This window comes from Falco rusticolus, chromosome 12 (assembly GCF_015220075.1).
Source record: "Falco rusticolus isolate bFalRus1 chromosome 12, bFalRus1.pri, whole genome shotgun sequence".
Lineage (NCBI taxonomy): Eukaryota > Metazoa > Chordata > Aves > Falconiformes > Falconidae > Falco > Falco rusticolus.
The window spans coordinates 17139381-17156349 of record NC_051198.1 but is presented as its reverse complement, the minus strand read 5'-3'; the positions used below and the strand labels follow the sequence as shown (position 1 = coordinate 17156349).

Sequence of the window (16969 nt, the reverse complement as noted above, 5' to 3'; positions counted from 1 at the left end):
CCCATGTGTCTATGTGTGCGTATGATATTTCTAATGTGTGCATATATAAATGTAAATATACATGCACAAACATTTAAGACTTGTAATTTCCTCATAAGCCAGTCTTATCTGTCTTGAAATTGAGTCATCATTTTTCAAATGCTTGGAATTCAGATTGCTTTTATGATGGGAAGCCAGCGTCCAGGGTAAAACATTAGCCATAGGGTACTTGAAGGATGATTGGTTTCTTGTAAGACAGCTGGACATGCTTGTTGGTACATTTGTGGTTCATAAAAGTGTTCATTTAAAGGCATTCAGTTGTGAATGACTAAACAGGGAACAACTAAACTCTAGCTGCAGTATTCTATGTTTGCAGCCTGGACGCTGGTGTACAGCGCTTGCCAGTTTGCAAATGTCAAGGACAGTTACCCTCTGTAATCACATTCCTAAATGGTTTGCCTCTGACCGTCCTTTCAAAAAACTGCCCTTTCTCCAGTGCTCATTCTCCAGCTATTGCTGCCAATTGGTGTTTTGCTGTGTGGCTGCAATGGCTGTAATCCTTGGGAAGCCTGGGCTTTTTTGGTCTGGACAATGTGGGAAGGCACACAAAGTCCTTCTCCTTGCCCCCAAAATAAGACAAAGGGCACCCTGAGAGCTGGGGAAACTCTTTCTGTGTGCGTGGCTGTACAGAGTATTGGCTAGAGTACCCAGTCTTGCTGCTCCTGGTTGGGCAACCCCTTATTTTATTTTATTTATATATTTATATATATTATCAGCTAATATTTTATTGTGCATTAATATCTTGAATTTTTTCATGTGTAGCGTAGGAGAAAATATCACATGTGAACTTTCTAAAGTACTTGTATCTGACAAAAACCTTTTTGTTAATCTTGTAAGTGATATGGGTCTGTATTGTTCTGAAATGCTTTACTATTTACTGTGGCTGAACGCTGTTGTTTTACATTTAAAATGTTACAATACTTCGAGCTTTGCTTCTGTGTTACATCCATTCTGTGTCATGCCTTATTCACTCCGCAGCTTCAAAGTGTTTAGGAAAAAAAGTGTGCTGTGTTATTAAGAACGTTCTTATAGCAGAACAGATAGTAAGTTCTTTAGCAATACTGTTCGAATGGGTGAAAGTTGCCTTCAAAGATGCGTTTAGTGGCATAATAATTAGATATCAATACAGTGGGGTAATAGTAATGCTGTATTGGAAGAAAGCCTAAATTTTAGTTTACTGACATCAACCCAAATTTATGGCACTCACCTGAAAGCATGGTGGCAGACGTCTGCTTGCCAGTGTAGAGTAGCAGTGGCACTCCAGAATTGACAGGCAGGATGAGATGCACAACCTGATACTCTTCATGGTGTGTTTAACAAAGTTTCAATGAAGTAAAACTTCAATGGGTAACATCAAAGCTGTATCTCCACAGCTGGATAGCAAAGCAATGTAATGCGTTGGCACCATGTTCACTCATGTACTGGTTAACAAAAACGTTGGCGAACAAAATGAAGCAGCAAAATTGCTGCTTGTTTAGAAACAAAGGCCACAGTGTGAACGCCCATGTAAAAGTAGATATAGGGGTAGCTCTGCTGTTTTTACATACCATATTTACATATGCCATATTTACATACATATTTGTGATTATGTAGGTACAAATGGATGTTGGACAAAACAATTTCACTGCAGAAAATGGTCCTCTATTCCCTGATGAGAGTGAATTAGAGAGGTAGACCGCAAACCTCATGAAAACAGCAGCATGAAACATTGAGAGCTTTAGGAAAATGGTTTTTGCTGAAAACTCCCATGTAAGATACACATGGACATGCACACTACTGCAGAATAAAATCCTGAGAATGGCTGGTCTTAGACTAAGCTCTTGTTTGAACTCTCCATCCATCTTCAGGGAGGAGGTTGCAAATGCTCAAGACCGCCTGGCCTGCCATGTGTCAGAAGCACACTAGAAAATGACCCATTTTAGGTAGTTTAGGCGAGCAGTCAGACCAGAGGTAAAGCATCTAAGACCTGAGATGTTTGGACAGACAGCTGTGAAAAAGTTTATTCAGGCCAAAATTGGAAAAGACAGTGAAAAAGGCTTTTTGGTAAATGGAATTGTCCCTGCTTCGAGGGAGGGTTGTCCTCGTTAGGAGAGCATGTACCTTTCTGAGAAGAGCTGGGAGTGGTCTCAAATGTGCAAGGGCTAACATGGGGCTTGCTGAGCCCAGAGTCATGGCAGCCTCGCGTGGGTGAGGGCAGTGCAAGCTGGTGGGGCAGCAGCATAGGGGAAAATATTTGAGTGAACAGAAAATAGATCCTGATGTAAGGTTTATTCTAGGTATTATTTTTTTTTGACTGGTTTGTGTCTGCACAGTTGTAATCGTGTATGTTTATATGAAGGTGCTGCTTAATAGAAGGTTTATTTTTATCCTTTCTATAAAGTTCTTACGCAGTAACTTCTTCTTTGCAGCATCATTGTGGGGGTGAGAAGTGGCTCCTTCTTCAGGACCACTTCTGATTTATTAAGTCGTGATATATCAGACTGATGAAGCTATTGGGCTGGCTGGTCCCTTTTGTTCTTAAAATTGTTATTCATGGAGTTAAACAGAATTAGTCTTTGTCCTTCTGACTGTTTTCAAAGCTTGGTTAATTAAGATGATCAGTGCTCGCATAACTAGGACTTTGAACAGAGTCCAGATGTTCCTGTATTTCAGCCACACTTGCACCTTTTACCCTGTGTGGAACAAGACGCTTAGGGTGAAAAGTTCTCCGCTTCTCTCTTTATCGAATTCTAGGTCTACACTTGGAAATAATTTCCACGCTCTTGAAGTCTTTCTATACCCATGGGATTTTTTTTTTTTCGTCGTCTGCTTTCCCTTTCCTCTCCCTAAATCTGCTGACGGCACTCCCAAATCTTTCTCCCATTTTTTTAATTGTGTTATCTACTTCCTCCAGAGATGGTCTGATAAAAATCTGATTTCCAGTTCTAGCCATGCTTTGGGCCTCTGTGTGGTAAAGAACATCATTTAATGAAGCTCGGTTAGTGGCCCTTCTGGCTTTCCTTAAAGTGTTATCCAGTTCGAAGGCTCTTCAATAATTTTTTTAATTTATCTGTAATGAAATATAATTCTTTTGAGACATTGAAACATCTATATCATAGACTAGCTAGACATTCATTCTTTCTTGGCCTATGGAATTATCTGAAACTTGCATTGTTTTTTGTAGTAGACTTGTAGAAAGAGTTACTTTTTCCATGCAAACCCCTTGCTTGGTTTAAACTTCCCCCAAAACCGTTGTTTCTACCTACTTTCTTTTTTTAAATCTTTATCCTTCACTCTTGGTAGCCATGTAATAGAGCTGATGCAGAAATTTGGATGTACTTTCTCATGCCAGTCACTGCCTAGTAGTAGCTGGTCTGGTGTAAAGAGTGTGACACGTCCCAGGAGGATCCGAGAGCAAAGCATTTCCTGTTTATTGGCTTTGATGCAAGACAAGAAAACATAAAATAAAACTTATTTTGAAGAGCTGTATTCTGATCCATGCAAGTCACGATAACTCTGTTTAAGTTAATCTAGTGAGGTGAGAATGTGTCCCTGGGACAGATGTGATGTCATCCCCCCCAAAGAGGACTTGGGAAGGGGAGACTGCCTTTGTAGTGCTGCAGGCTAATCCTTCATCCTGGAATCCGTTGTGTCCCCACTTGTGTCCTCTTCCTCTGTACCGCAAGTACCATTGTTTGGATGGAGTTTCAGATGTTTTTTGCTGTCCTTCATGTGCTTGGGTTCCCTGTCTGTGTTTGGGGATGAGTATCAGTACTGGATCCCTGTTCTGAGTTAGTCTGGTGGGTCAGGCATGGGACATCCCACTCCCCGTGTCAAGGATGTTTTTCCCAGTCATTTTGTTGCTGTTTTGGTTTTACTGCTAAAACGAGGAAGTGAGGAGTTTAACATTTCAAGATGATAATTTAAATAGCTGCAGCTCCCAAAACCATGGGAAACACATGCCTTGAGACTTGCTTTATAAATCTGTTTGGAGTCAACCCTAAATGGCAGGGTATGCTCCCTGGCACCCAGTTCTTCCCATATAAACACTGGGGGGAGGTCACACAGTGACAGCCTTCGCGGCGCTGACCATAGCCAGCCTGCAATGTTTACTGTCCAGAGCAACACGCCTATAGAAATGTTCCTGCCCCGCAAATTTGTGTGACGGTGAGAACTAGTGAACAGTGTAATTCCAAAAGCACTTAAGTAATGACTTGCTGTAGCTGCTACATATGTAAGACGTAAGGAGAAACAACATTCACTAGAGTAGACACAAACACTGTATTTTCTGGGAAGCAGGGCACGGGGGAGGGGGTGGTGGTGGTGTTGCGGGGCGGGGGGGTGTCTCCCCAAGCCCCATAGCTTATCTTGCTTGTTTCTCTGTCTGTCCTGTCCCCTCTGGCCAGACTCCAGTTTGTAATTCTGTATTTTTTCCTGCTCAGCCTAACATCTTACGTTAAATGTTTGGTTTGAAGTTGCACCTTGTTTCTGCACAGAACATGTTAGTGATGCAAGACCTGCTGGGTAGGAGAATTTTCAGAATATAAAACACAGGCTGGGAGTCAAATGGTATTGGCTTGGCCCACCTACGTGCCCAAAATAAATTCAGACCTATAAATATCAGCAGTAAGAAAGTAATTCTTAAGGGTGGAAAATGAAATCTGTGCAAATATTTTGACAGTGCATGTGACTGACCAGTAGAGCAGCGTTCTCTGTCCCTTAAAGTTGCTTAAATTAACCAGATTGTTCTTTTAAAGAAATGCTGAGATTCAAATTGTATTAATTCAAGTGAATCCTGCAACCTCTGATCTACAGGTTAGACAAGTTGTTAGCATTCTTCCTTTCTGGGCTGACGAGGTCTGATGCTGTCCTTCATCCTTCTCCCAGAGCTGTTAGTAAGACACAGCTTCAGGGAAACATGTCTTCATTCAGGATTTTAATAAAACATGCTATAATCATAGCAAATACAACCCCTGTGTCTGCAGAGGCACAGGCCTGCACCCTTCCTCCACTCTGAATCAAACCTTAGTTGAAAATACAGCAGATCAGTGGACTTTCCTATGTCTTGTCACACTGTGGGTCTGTTTTGCTCACTGTGCTTTCAGAAAGGTTTTATCCAGTTTTTGTTTGTTAAAGCTATAAACAACCTCTTTTCAGCTGTGGTAAACATTTCTTGGTACATAATAAAGCTTCATTTAGTATCATTTATGAAAATTGCCTGTTAGATTCTTTATGATCTGAGATATGAGACCTCTTTAAGTGGAGAAACTGTGGTTGCAATGTTCACCCATGTGGGTTGGTTCTGCTAGTGACTGTTATTCTTTTAGAGTCCTTAGAGATTTTTTTCAATTTTTTTTCAAGTTTTCTTCAAAAGACTAGTGGGAGGGTCAACAGAAATAGGTGGAAGTCCATTGAGGAAATGATAATAAGGGTGGGTGGGGGGAGTGGAAGTTGGTTTTGGTGATTGTTATGCACAGTTGTGAATAAGATTGAATAAGATTATTTTTAAAAAAAATCAGGGATAAAATTAATAGGATGTAAATAAAGTGTATTCCTCTGAGGCTTGTTACTTTATAAATGGACCATTGACTAAAAACTCTGTTACACCAAGTTAAACCATATTTGTACAGTTTAGATTGACTCCATTAGCTGTGCTGTGCCTTGCTCTTTAACTATTACTGTCGTTTTCCCTATGCATTACATTATAATAGTTCTTAGTCTTAAATGTATTTCACAGTAGCATATGGATGTCCCAGTAAAAGTTAAAGATTTATTAACGTTCTGTGTTCTGTATGAAAGGACTTTCTCTCCCCCCCACCCCATGAAGGGATAAAAATCTTTTTGTAACTACTTTTGGCCATAGCAGCATGTTTTGTACAAATATAGCTAACTATACTGGTGTACAAATAAAATTTGAAAGAATATGTTAATGCAAGAGGCAGTGTTACCTTTTGGATTCAGCTTGTATCAACACACGTACATAGTACTCTCTTGTGGCTGCATCGTCCCTCTTCTGCACTAGCGTTTGGGGTAGGGTCATGGTACGATTGTTTCTCAGCATACCTCATCTTTGTCCTGTGTACCCATCCCAGTTGTGTTTTCTAATACCAAAATAATCAGTTTGGGCAGTGAGTGTAGCTGCTTTTCTTTTTTTCCTTTTCTGCTTCTCCCAACAAAGAAGTAATTTTTGGAACAATTGTGAAGTTCAGTTGATTGTTACATAATTTAGGAAAGAACAAGGAGAATAAAAATTGCATTTTCCAGGAACCACCATAAGAAGGCACAAGGTATATTTTACAAAACCACGCTGGTAGTTATTGAGGCTCTCAGTTCCAAACAGATGAGAGCACCCTCACCCCTGCCTTGGGAAGTACCATCTTTTTTGTGTAACTCGTGACCCCTTTTGCAGGTACTGATACAGCTGCTGCATTTCAGCTTGCGTATCTTGGGCTTTCTTGCCAGAAATTGGACTGCTATACAGTTAGAATCAAAACAGTGAAATATTGAGGTACCACACCCTGACAGATGCGAAGTTCTGATAGGTGTCCAAGACCTGCCTGGTTGTAATGTGTTTCTTGTTAAGTTAGCTGACCATTGTGAATTGTTTCAAATTGAACAAAACCATCTAGCTTCTTTTCTCGAAGAACTGAGCTTTGTCATAAACAGAATTCATTCCAGTTATTAGACTCCCACCTCTTCCCCTCTTGGGGTGATGTGACCATGATGGAGATGAGAATCAGGCCCAATATATGAATGTGTGCCTTATTTGCTTAACTTAAAGGAGAATAAAAGCTCCAGCAGGAATAATGGCAAAATACTGGTATGTTAATTCATAGTTCTGAAGTACACACCAGAAAATATGATAAAATGTGGCCATGTGAATTTAACTTTGTATACATACTGAATGCTTTCTTTGCTGCTTCCCATTTATCATCATCTTTTACTTTTGTCTAGAGTAACTATCCTTTGATGTAGATACATAGAAGTTTAAGGAGTTAGTAGGCAGTAGTAGGAAAGGAAACAATAAAGCAAGAAACACCAGAGAAGAAAAACTGCATCCAGTTACTTTGTATTACAATGCAGACTGCCCTTATACCTGTTCCCTTTGGAAGCTTGTGTTTAGCGAGTAATTATTGAGGACGACGCATTAGAAGAGCTAGCGGCCATTTCCTGACAGAACCAAGCCTTAATTTTTAAAATATTTGAAATACTGCAGTTGAGTGTAGAGAGGCCACGAATGTTTCCTCCTTGAGTACTGGGGTTTCAGTGTCCCTCTGGCTTCTGCTGCAGCAGCACAGCAGTGGGTGCCGAGAGGCAGGTCAGCAGTGAAAAAGCTCCTCAGGTCTTTGCCAGGAGCCGAAGCTGGGTGTGGGTGGGTAGAGAAGGCACTGATTGCCCCAGATTACATCACTCCAGACGGATTTTAGCTGTAAATTTAAAGGAATTGCCTAACTTTGCTGCAGTGACTGCTGGTTTTCTGGCCAGGTAGCTGAAGTAGCCTGACCCTTTGGTTTAATCCGTTTCCCTCGTAGTAACCAAATACAATTTATCACAGCTCAAGCTACTAATCTTTGGTATTTATCAACTTAAACTAGCGATAGACTTGAATGCTAATGAGAAATCAAAATCACAGCATGCAAAGTTATCACTATTCCAGTTTAGCCAATAGCTTAATTAAGAGGAGATGGACAATTAAAGAGCTACTGCATACAATAACAGCTCCCTGAAAAGAAAGCAGGAACTAAGAACGAGCCGTGTCCCAGGATGTTTGTACAGGCAAAACTCACACCCCAGAGGGCGAAAAACGTAGCTGGCTCTCAGGATCTGCACTTCATCGTTGTTGCAGGAAATGGAGGAAACTGTGTTACATGCAATGATCAAAATTTAGAGCGTCTGTATTGTTATTCTCAAGAATTATTATTCCTTGCTTGCCAAAGAAATGGTTGTTCAATCTGTCTTCCGGGACATCCATCTTCTTACTGTGAACGGCTACAAATCGCCACCAGATAGAGCGGGAGAAACCATTAACTTTCATCATAACTGAGCACACATTAAAATGATTAAGGTCCAGAAAGTAAAGAAGGGTTGGCATTATTTCACAAAGATTTTATTGCAAGAGCTGCTTTCTTAACTGTATTGTAAGGTGTGACACTTTGGAAGGACAAGGCATGACTGACTTACAGCCAATGGCGCAAAGTAACTTTAATGATCGTTTTGCATGTTCTCTAAAGGAGACAAAATGTTTTCATTTAGAGTTGGTGTGTGCTACCACTGCAGTCTTCAGAGCATCCAACAAAGAGATCCTGCGCTTGACACGAAGTGACGCAAAGTGGCCAAATTTCCTTTGTAGATGCTCAGCTGTCTTTATATACTGACCTTGGGAGTAAGAGTGCTGTAGAGGCATCATCACAGAGCAGCCCCGAGCCTCTGGAGAAGGAGGAGCTCTTTTCATGTTTCCAAGGGTAGGTGTGTGTGGGGGGGTGTCACCTGCTCAGTCTTTGCTCTGTTGGTAAACCTTGCTGACTGCGATGGAGACAAACCTGTGTAAGAGCATGGCCTCCACACCTTCAAAGGCTGGCCTCCATTCTTTGACTATCTGCTGATTTCATAGACTCCTTTCATTATGGATTTGCTTTATTGTTCCTTTTCAGTCTTGCAGCTGTTTTTTATCTTAAGTATTAGTTCTAGCTAATGTTTTCATTGGCAGAATTAGCCAGAGATAGAGAGATTGTAGCTGAAATGTATTGTGGAGGGCCGTTCACTTATATAGCAATTTTTAAAATTGTAGCAATATATTTACTTGGTGATCCCTATAAATTCTCGCTGTTGTTTATTTACTAGCCAATACAATCTTAAATTTTGATTACTTTACTCTGGAAATCAAGATGTCTAATTGAGTCAGCTTACATAGAGGGCCTGGAAGTGTGTGAGGGAACAAGGGTGGTGGTGGAGGTTTCAGTGGATGCTTGCAGACCTCTTACATGGCTCCATTTGGTGAAGATTTCTGCGTCTTTATGGCTTGCTGATCTCTTTTCAGAGGTTGGAGAACCTGCAACATAATAAAGGGTGGGCTGTTTATTTTCCCTGTGTTGTTTTTATGTACTGAAATATTGTAGTGAAAATTGCTGGGTGGGGTGTAACGAATGTTTTCAAAGACCTTCCTTTGAAAGAGGCTTTTTTCCAGCCCTTGGTGGTCACCACCCATTTTCCTGTGCTGTGCCCACCTCCCTCATTGTTCCTACCCACAAAGGCCCCTGGTGTGAGCCTGTCAGCAAATGCGCCAGCGACAAGATAAAATGTTGTGGGATATTGGTCCCAGCCTGCCGAAGCATGGGGCAGGTTTCACCCGCGAATGTCAGGTGGAGGTGCAGGAGAAGTAACACATTGTAAAACGCAGGTTTTGTCAACAGTGTCTGGTGTGAGTCTCTCAACTCTTTACGGTTGAGTGAGCTTGAGGCTGAAGCGTAGGTACGCACGGCACTGACAGTAAAGTCATGTGATGCCAGCGTTTGTCCCTTGGGCTTGAAATAAAGCTTAATTGAAATATTGGCCTCGTTTACCTGCAGTTGCGCCATCTTGATAAATAATGCTGGTTCTGGTGTGGTGTGGGCTGGGAAGTGGTCAGTTCCCCAGCTGAAAAATGAGGCTGGTTTCGAGTTTAACTTCTACCCTACCTGCCCCCCCCCCCCCATCACCACCACCGCCTGCAAATTGCACTTTGTTCGCCTTTAGCTTTAACCCGCTGGCAAAGAGATAAAGCACATCCTTTGGTATGTGTTTTTTAGAGTAGGTAAATAGTTGGGTTATCTGAAAACAGATCTTAGCAATACCTGCTGAGCTTCTGAGCAGCAATGTGTATGGACCTCTAGACTGGCTGTCAAAATAGACTGATTGCTACAAGTAATGCCACAAGATAAGGATCTGCAATCTCTTAAACACAAATCATTGATAGAGATCTCAGGTTGTGCATTGCCATAGCCTTATCCCCGCTGCTGCAGTGCGATTCCAGCTCTACCTGTGCTGCAGGGACTCTTAAATGTGTAAGTGGAAACTGTGGAAAAAAGTGAAGTGGTACATTTATCATGCCCCCACAACCCCCCAAAAAAAATTTGCTGATTTGAAAGGAAGTTCAGTTTTGGCGGATGTTGAAACAGTCCTTTCTGTTGTATTGTTTAGTGGGTTTGGTGGTGGGCTTTTTTAGTTTGCAGGTTATCTCTGAAGCTTGCCCTATCTTGGCGGTTATCAGAGACGATTGCCACAGGGAAGGAATCCATGATCCTGTAGGTTGATGGAGCAGAGCAGTGCAAAACTGGTCAGGGGAGGGAAGGCTGAGTTTAGATGACTTTGTGCCTCTCAGTTTGAAATTTGGCCATATCCTGGGCTGCTTGTTTCTCTCCAGATTTCCCTATTATTTGAGGAGACAGAGGAGGTGTTTCACTGCTGTGTTTTAAGCGTGGGCTGCAGCAGCTTTACAGGGGCGGTACAGAGCTGTCCTGACTCTGACTGGCTCTGAGGCTTGCTGAGCACACAGTGAACCAGGAGCAAGAAACCGCTCTCCTCGAGAACTAAGCCATGAGAAAATCTCTCTGCCATCTAGCCCCAGTGCAGGGAATGGGACGAAAAGGCAAAAAGGCAATGAATGCCTCTCTCTGCTCAAACTGCTGATGAAAGAGCAGCCTGGCATCTTCTCTGCACGCCATGGGCCTTGCGTGGTTCCACGGGGCTGTGCCTTGCCCTGGGAGCAGCGTGTTCAGCACGTCCACCAAGGTACCAGGCTCGTGCTGGCGTGGCGACCGCGGGACGGGCTGCACTCACAGCATCGTAAAATAATCCAGGACCAGATTAATGGCTGCTGAAATCCTAATACTTATCTTTCTGGTTCAAGGTACTCATAAAACTACAGAAAAAATGGTGAAACATAAATCCTGTAGACGTTGTTTTGCTTACTGTGATTAAATTTATCAGGCTCTGGTGACATATTGTGAACCTAAATGCTTTTAAAAAAATGTAAGTGCTCCAACAGCCTCAGTAAGGTTTTCAGCAGTGAACTCCCAAGATACTATTTAGTTGCTGTGACAACTTCAATATTCACAATGACACTTTCTTTAAATTGCAGGTGCAATTTAGTAGCTGCATTAAATGCAGGTAGTGGTATAAGCAATTTAAAACTGTGTATTATATTAAAACTGTGTAATAGTTTTTGTCACGGCACCACCTTTTTTTCAGCAATAACTGCCAGGCATGTTCATGAAAATAAATAAAATACAAATGCAGTACAGTTTAATTATTAAGACTAAAGGTACCATCAGAGCTTCAGACACCGGAGAAGTTAGTCCTACATGTGGTTTTACAGTTTGTATGGAATTTATACTATCTGAAGAGCTGTGTTTCCCATTCAAGAAAACATATTCCTGGCTGTCTTACTGTCAGCTGTGGTGGTCCTAGGGTGACGTGGGCTTAGTGAATTGTAAAGATGCTCAAAGACACCAGAAGTTTGGTATTCACTTAGGCCTCACCTTTTGATACTCTAATAGTACTAGCCAAGTCCTTTGAAAAGGCCTGATGAGAATGGAAACAAGTTCCTCACCCTTAACAAGAACTCTTCCCTCGACTGTCCCTGAGACACTCCTATTTCTCATTTTCCGGACTTTCATTTGGCTTTTGGTTTTAAACTTAGAGGGAGGATCTGCAGGGCATATTGGTATGGCGGTAGGTGCCAAGATTTACTGAAGTAGCAGTGATTTGTTATTTAGTGGGTATGTGCAGAAACACAAGAAAAACTCCCGTCAAACCAAGGAGTCAGCGATGAATTACTCTAAGTTAGGGCAGCTTTAGAGGAAGGGTGGAAAGTATTTCATTTCCTTATTTTTGTAATAGCCCTTTCTGTTAGTAGCTTTTCTTGTTACCTTTGAAATCTTATTTCCGCTATTAACGAATTCCCCGTTTTGGCATTGTTAGTTTTGTCTGTGTACTGGGTACCGTATCCCAATGTGCAGCAATGCTGCTTTAGCACTTGCCTGCCATAAGCACTCCACAGGTTTTCAAGCCATTTTTTTTTTCCCTCTGTCCAAGAATAACCCTGCATCCTTCCCTTTTCTGTGGCTCTTGTTGGTGTGCCGAACCTGGGCACCTGGCGTCTTCTCAGATTTTATAAATTATTATTTTCACTGGAAAGATGTGTAAGGAGGGATTTGTATGCATGGTTTCATTCGCAGCTTTCATAGTTTGGCTCAAGTTCCTGGTGAGCAAGTAAATTGCTGCTTCTAGCACTTTTTATTTACTGACGGTCATGTTTATTACTTTAACAGAGGGGGCTTTCAAAAGCACACCATACCATCCAGAATAAACTACTTGACAGGTAGAATGGTTACAAATACTTTTTAAAGGAATTTTAAGGCAAGTAAGCATGACCGCTGGCTGCTTGGTGTCTGTGTAAGCACATCTCTGGGGCTGTCAGGCAGTGTGGTTCTGAGATAGCTATTGAGTGCCTCACAGTCAGCAGAACTCCTTTTTAGATATTACTCTGGTTCAAATCACCTAGGGATTCACCGAGCAGAAGGTAAAGCAAAATTATGAATACGCAGCAGAAAATGGATTTTCTAGTTTGAAATAAATCTTTGTTGTTATCTAAGATAGTACTGTCAAAATATTTTTATTGGGTTTTCCCAGGTTTGAATTGGAAAATCTTTTTTATGCTAAGCATCTGATCTTTTTTTCATTTATCTGTACTGTAAAATATCTTCTTATCTCTGCATCCCTAGAATGTATTTTTCTTGTTCTGCAAGTTAGCATTTGAAGCTTTAACTCTAAACCATTTCAAATGAGCATTTACTACAGAAATTTCGTGTGACAGCTTAATTAACTGTGGATTTTTGACCTTTAAAGTGCTGGAGCTAGAAACATTTAATAACTGGCCATTGGATATAAAGTAATAGCTTGTTGTTTTACTAGCTTGCATACATGGCAGTTTGTAGCAAAGTCCAAGGGTCATGAAGTAAACTCAAGCGAGTCAATCTGAACTATGTATTTCAAAGCATTGCACGAATGTGTCACACAGTATGTGAGCACCAGTGAAGGCTACCGGGTTACATGTGAGGTATTTTTATGCGAGGTGTGGATTACAATTTCTCTAAAACCTTTTGTGATCTGGAGCCTACAAGGTGGGAGTGTAATTCAGTGTGATTACTGTGCTGCCTGGTCTCGAACAAGCAAGCGTGTGCGTACACAACCAATATCAACCCACATGGACTCGTTGAGAGCAGCGAAACCCTGAGCAGAAGATTGCTATTTGGGCAAGTCCCCTCCATCAGCTTAAAGGAGGCCACCGATGTCCTTGACAGAAGGGAGGATCGCTGAAGCTGAGCACCAGGCACCGTTGTTAGCTGAGTGGGTACCAAGGGCTTTGAGGGGGTAACTGCGTGCGGGAAGGACCAGGGAGTGTTTGGGTGGAGCTGGTGGGCAGGGATTGCTGGTGGAGATCAAGTACCAGTAGGATTGGGACTGCAGAGAGTGAGTATAGTCACAGTAAGTGGAATCGGGACCGAACCCTCAGGTCAGCCCCGGTCTGCTGTGCTGAGGAGGGTTGTGTCGGTGCCTAACCCTGCTTCAGACCCCTGACTGACACCATATGCCTGCATATAAGCTCCCATATCGGGGTGGTCTGTGCACCCCAGGGGTTGCAAGGCTGATGCCCACTGTGTCTGGGTGGCAGGGACCTCAGGTGGGTGCCCAGGCAGGGCAGTGGCGGCAGCACAGCCCCCGGGCCAGGCTGGCTGCCCCAGCATTTCTCCTGGCTGCTGGGGTCCAGGGCCATCACGGCAGTGAGCAGCGGGAAGACAATCCTAAGCTAACATGATAGTCTTGCAAGGTTATTTAAGCCAGATCAGTTACGTGGGGCTTCAGGTTTTGCCAATAAGTTGCTGTGCCTGGACTTTCCAGTCCTGCAGTAAGAGAGACTTGGGAAAGCCAGATTATGATCTTCACCCTGGGTGTGCAAGACATCATCCGCAGGCATTCCTGTGATTCAGCAAAACTGTGTCGCAAGGGGCTGTCAGAGATGAGCAAGGGGATAGGAATCTGGCTCCTGGGACCCCAGCACGGCATTCCTACACCCCTTTGGATGCACACACTCTGTTCCTGTGCATGAGTGTACCCTTGGACCAGCTTGTTTGGGTTCTTGGGGAGAAGCATGGAAAGCTTCCGCTCCTGAAAATTCGGGAGCTTCACCTGAGAGGGCAAATACGTGCCAGTTGTTTGTCATCTTTGCTCACATGTGTCAGCCCGTGAATTCTATTTCCAGAGTGCAAGCTAAACATGCCAGGAGGGAGTGGGAAATCATGTAAACATGGGGGTACAGTGCCACACTTGTGTTCCGTGGCAGGGAACTGCCTGCACCAACTTAACTCTTCCGTTCCCTATGGCTTGCCCATGTGTAAGCGCTGCAGCCCTGGAGCATCGTCTGGCAGCCCTGGGAGAGTCCTTGCCAGGAAGCGGTGCCTTCCTTTTCCTTCTCCTCGAGCCTCCTGACCACCTTCTGTGCAGCCTAGTCCTGGATGGAGTCCCCAGGCCCATCCCTCCGCTCCACCTCCCTGTTTCCAATGGAGATTTGAGCTAGAACTTTCCTTTCTTGCCATTTTATTGGGAATGGTCATGCTGGGCTTGCAATGGGAGGGTGCGTGTGGCCGAGTGGGGTCTTATCCTGCCGGGTCCTGGGACTCCTAAGAGAATGAGTGTCGGGGAGCCCCCAGGAGGGTTCCCCTGCAGCACCCCCACGCCTCACACCCACGTACGGGCGGCTTCATTTGGGGTGGCTTTCTCCTGTCTCTCTCCCTTCTGCATTTTAAAGAGCCTGACACAGGTTGGGTGAGCAAGGTTGCTGCTGCCACTTGCGTCACTTTCTCCGGGCAGTGACGCACACGTGTGCTCTTTTTTGGCCACGTAAGTGGGTGGCTTATGTGCTGGGAGGGAATGATTCATAAATTAGCTACAGCCCGAGCCTTTTCTCTGTTGCCCTGATGATGTGTGAAGAGGGTTTGGTGTCAGCCTTTCTTCCTGGCCTTCCAAGGGGCAGGCTGCTGGGTAGTTATGTTTTTGCTCCCTGGCTGTGGGTAGTTCAGCCTCGCCCGGGGTAAAACGCTGATCCCGTGCGTAAAGTGGGGGTAACTGCAGGGAGAGCAAATGGCCGGCTCTCTGCACAGGAAAACCATGAAAATGCTGCTTTTTGCAGAATTCTGTCATTCATCTGCAATTCTTGGAGGCTTTTGCAACCAGGAGGAGCAAGCACAGAAGGACTATCTTTGGCAGGGGAGCCTGGCTGAGGCGGGGGCTGCGGGGGGCTGCGGAGGCTGCCTGGCTCGGCGTGCCAGCGCGACTTCAGGGTGCCCTGGGTGAGGGAAGGTGGGGAGGAGAATTACTGAGGTTCAGGAAGCCACAGGGGGAAATGCTTAACAAGCGAATTGTTTGTTTATTTAAAATGATAATGGTGAGCAAGAAAGTCTTTTGAGAGCAACCAGGCAGGTGGATTCCTCCCTTGTTTTCTGATGTGAGAAAGCTCTTGTGTGGCGTGTAATGAGCAACGATTGAAGAGAAACTGAGCACAACGATCAGCAGCAGTGTTGAGGGGCGGGAAAAAAAATAATTCTCTGCTCATAGCATTGGTTATTAGAAACCTTGAGCAAGCCATGGTTAATGAAACCAACTTGTCCCATTAGCCACATTTCAAAATTATATTTACAGAGGTTAGCTAAACTAAATATTTTTCTCTGCGGCTGACGTGGCGTCATAAGAGACCCTGTCTTATACAACCCTTTTTTACTGCATGAATTGCAACACAGTTTTGGCCTTAGTTCCCAGCATTTCTTATTTAAATGAGGAGGGATTGGACCTTGTTTTGCCCAAGTTGGTTCTAATGTGAAAATTGTGGGGTATAGATTTAGATCGGAGCTCGAACGTTTATGGCTCAAGTTAAATTTTCCAAGCTGCAATTGGAAATTCTCACAAATATTGCTGCGTGGGTTTTGTGCTGTTAGGTTTTATTTTGTTTCTACTCTTTGTTTTGTTAGTAGAATTAGAAACTCAGGAGATTTGTTCCCAGTCTAGCATCTTTACAGACACAGTGTAGACACGTTTTTCTTTAGAGAGCAAGACATAACTCTGAAAGAAGCATTGGTGTAAGCTTCTCACGTGGCTCTCCCATTCTCAGAACCTGCTGCAGGAGGACACAGGGCATTTTCTGTTTTACCTTCTTGGACATCTGTATGAAGGGGCTTTTTTTTTACGTGGATGGGGTATGAGCCTTGCTTGGCAAGGAGAAAAGTAAGGAGTTAGTGTCACAATATGAATATCTCATCCTTTAGATTCAGACTTGCGTGGGTCAGTGTTTACTCTGGCGATGCCCCTGAAGTAATTATCAAAGTTGGATCTTGCCGTTATGTACTGAAATGTGTGTAGGTCTCCTTCTGTGCACGCATCCTGTGACAGATGCCATATTAGAAAATATTCACCTCAGGCAATATAATTGTGAAAGAGCTTTGCCGAGGGCTGATCATGGATCTTGAGAAGATACTGTAAGAGTTTATGAGGCCTCTTGCCCTGTTAGCACACCCACTGGTGAGCACCTGCGGTCATCATATCTGATCCCGATGCATATGCCTAACTTCACGTGTTTTGCAGCACGAGGGCCCTGCTGATATGCTGTGAGCATGTTCCTGCTTTGGACGAAGATGCTGAATGCCCAGCCTTACCTTACTGTAACTCTACCCTTAGCATTTAATGCGCACACAGGCTATTTTTCCTTCTTCCTAACTTACAAAGCCACCTGTGGTTTCAATGCTAGAAGCTTTTGTAGGCAGTTTAGCTCTTTAGAAATGGCTGTTGCCTTTAGAATACATTTAAAAAAGAGTATTAATACTCTTTTTCTATTTTATGCAGTTTTACATTACACAGTCATGAC

The 16969-nt window shown here is 43.4% G+C and overlaps 1 protein-coding gene across 9 annotated transcripts in view; it reads left to right on the top strand.

Annotated features, from left to right (window-relative positions):
• Window positions 1-16969, top strand: part of EPAS1 (endothelial PAS domain protein 1) — a 115647-nt gene that overhangs the window by 61362 nt on the left and 37316 nt on the right. For 2 of the 9 annotated variants that reach the window (XM_037405560.1, XM_037405555.1), the window contains exon 1: window positions 13331-13404. The exons of the other annotated variants lie outside the window; for them this stretch is intronic. In XM_037405560.1, the coding sequence (XP_037261457.1) occupies window positions 13346-13404 (59 nt within the window). In that variant the 5' untranslated portion in view covers window positions 13331-13345. Of the gene's footprint in view, window positions 1-13330; window positions 13405-16969 lie in introns of those variants that run through there. 9 annotated transcript variants of the gene reach the window in all.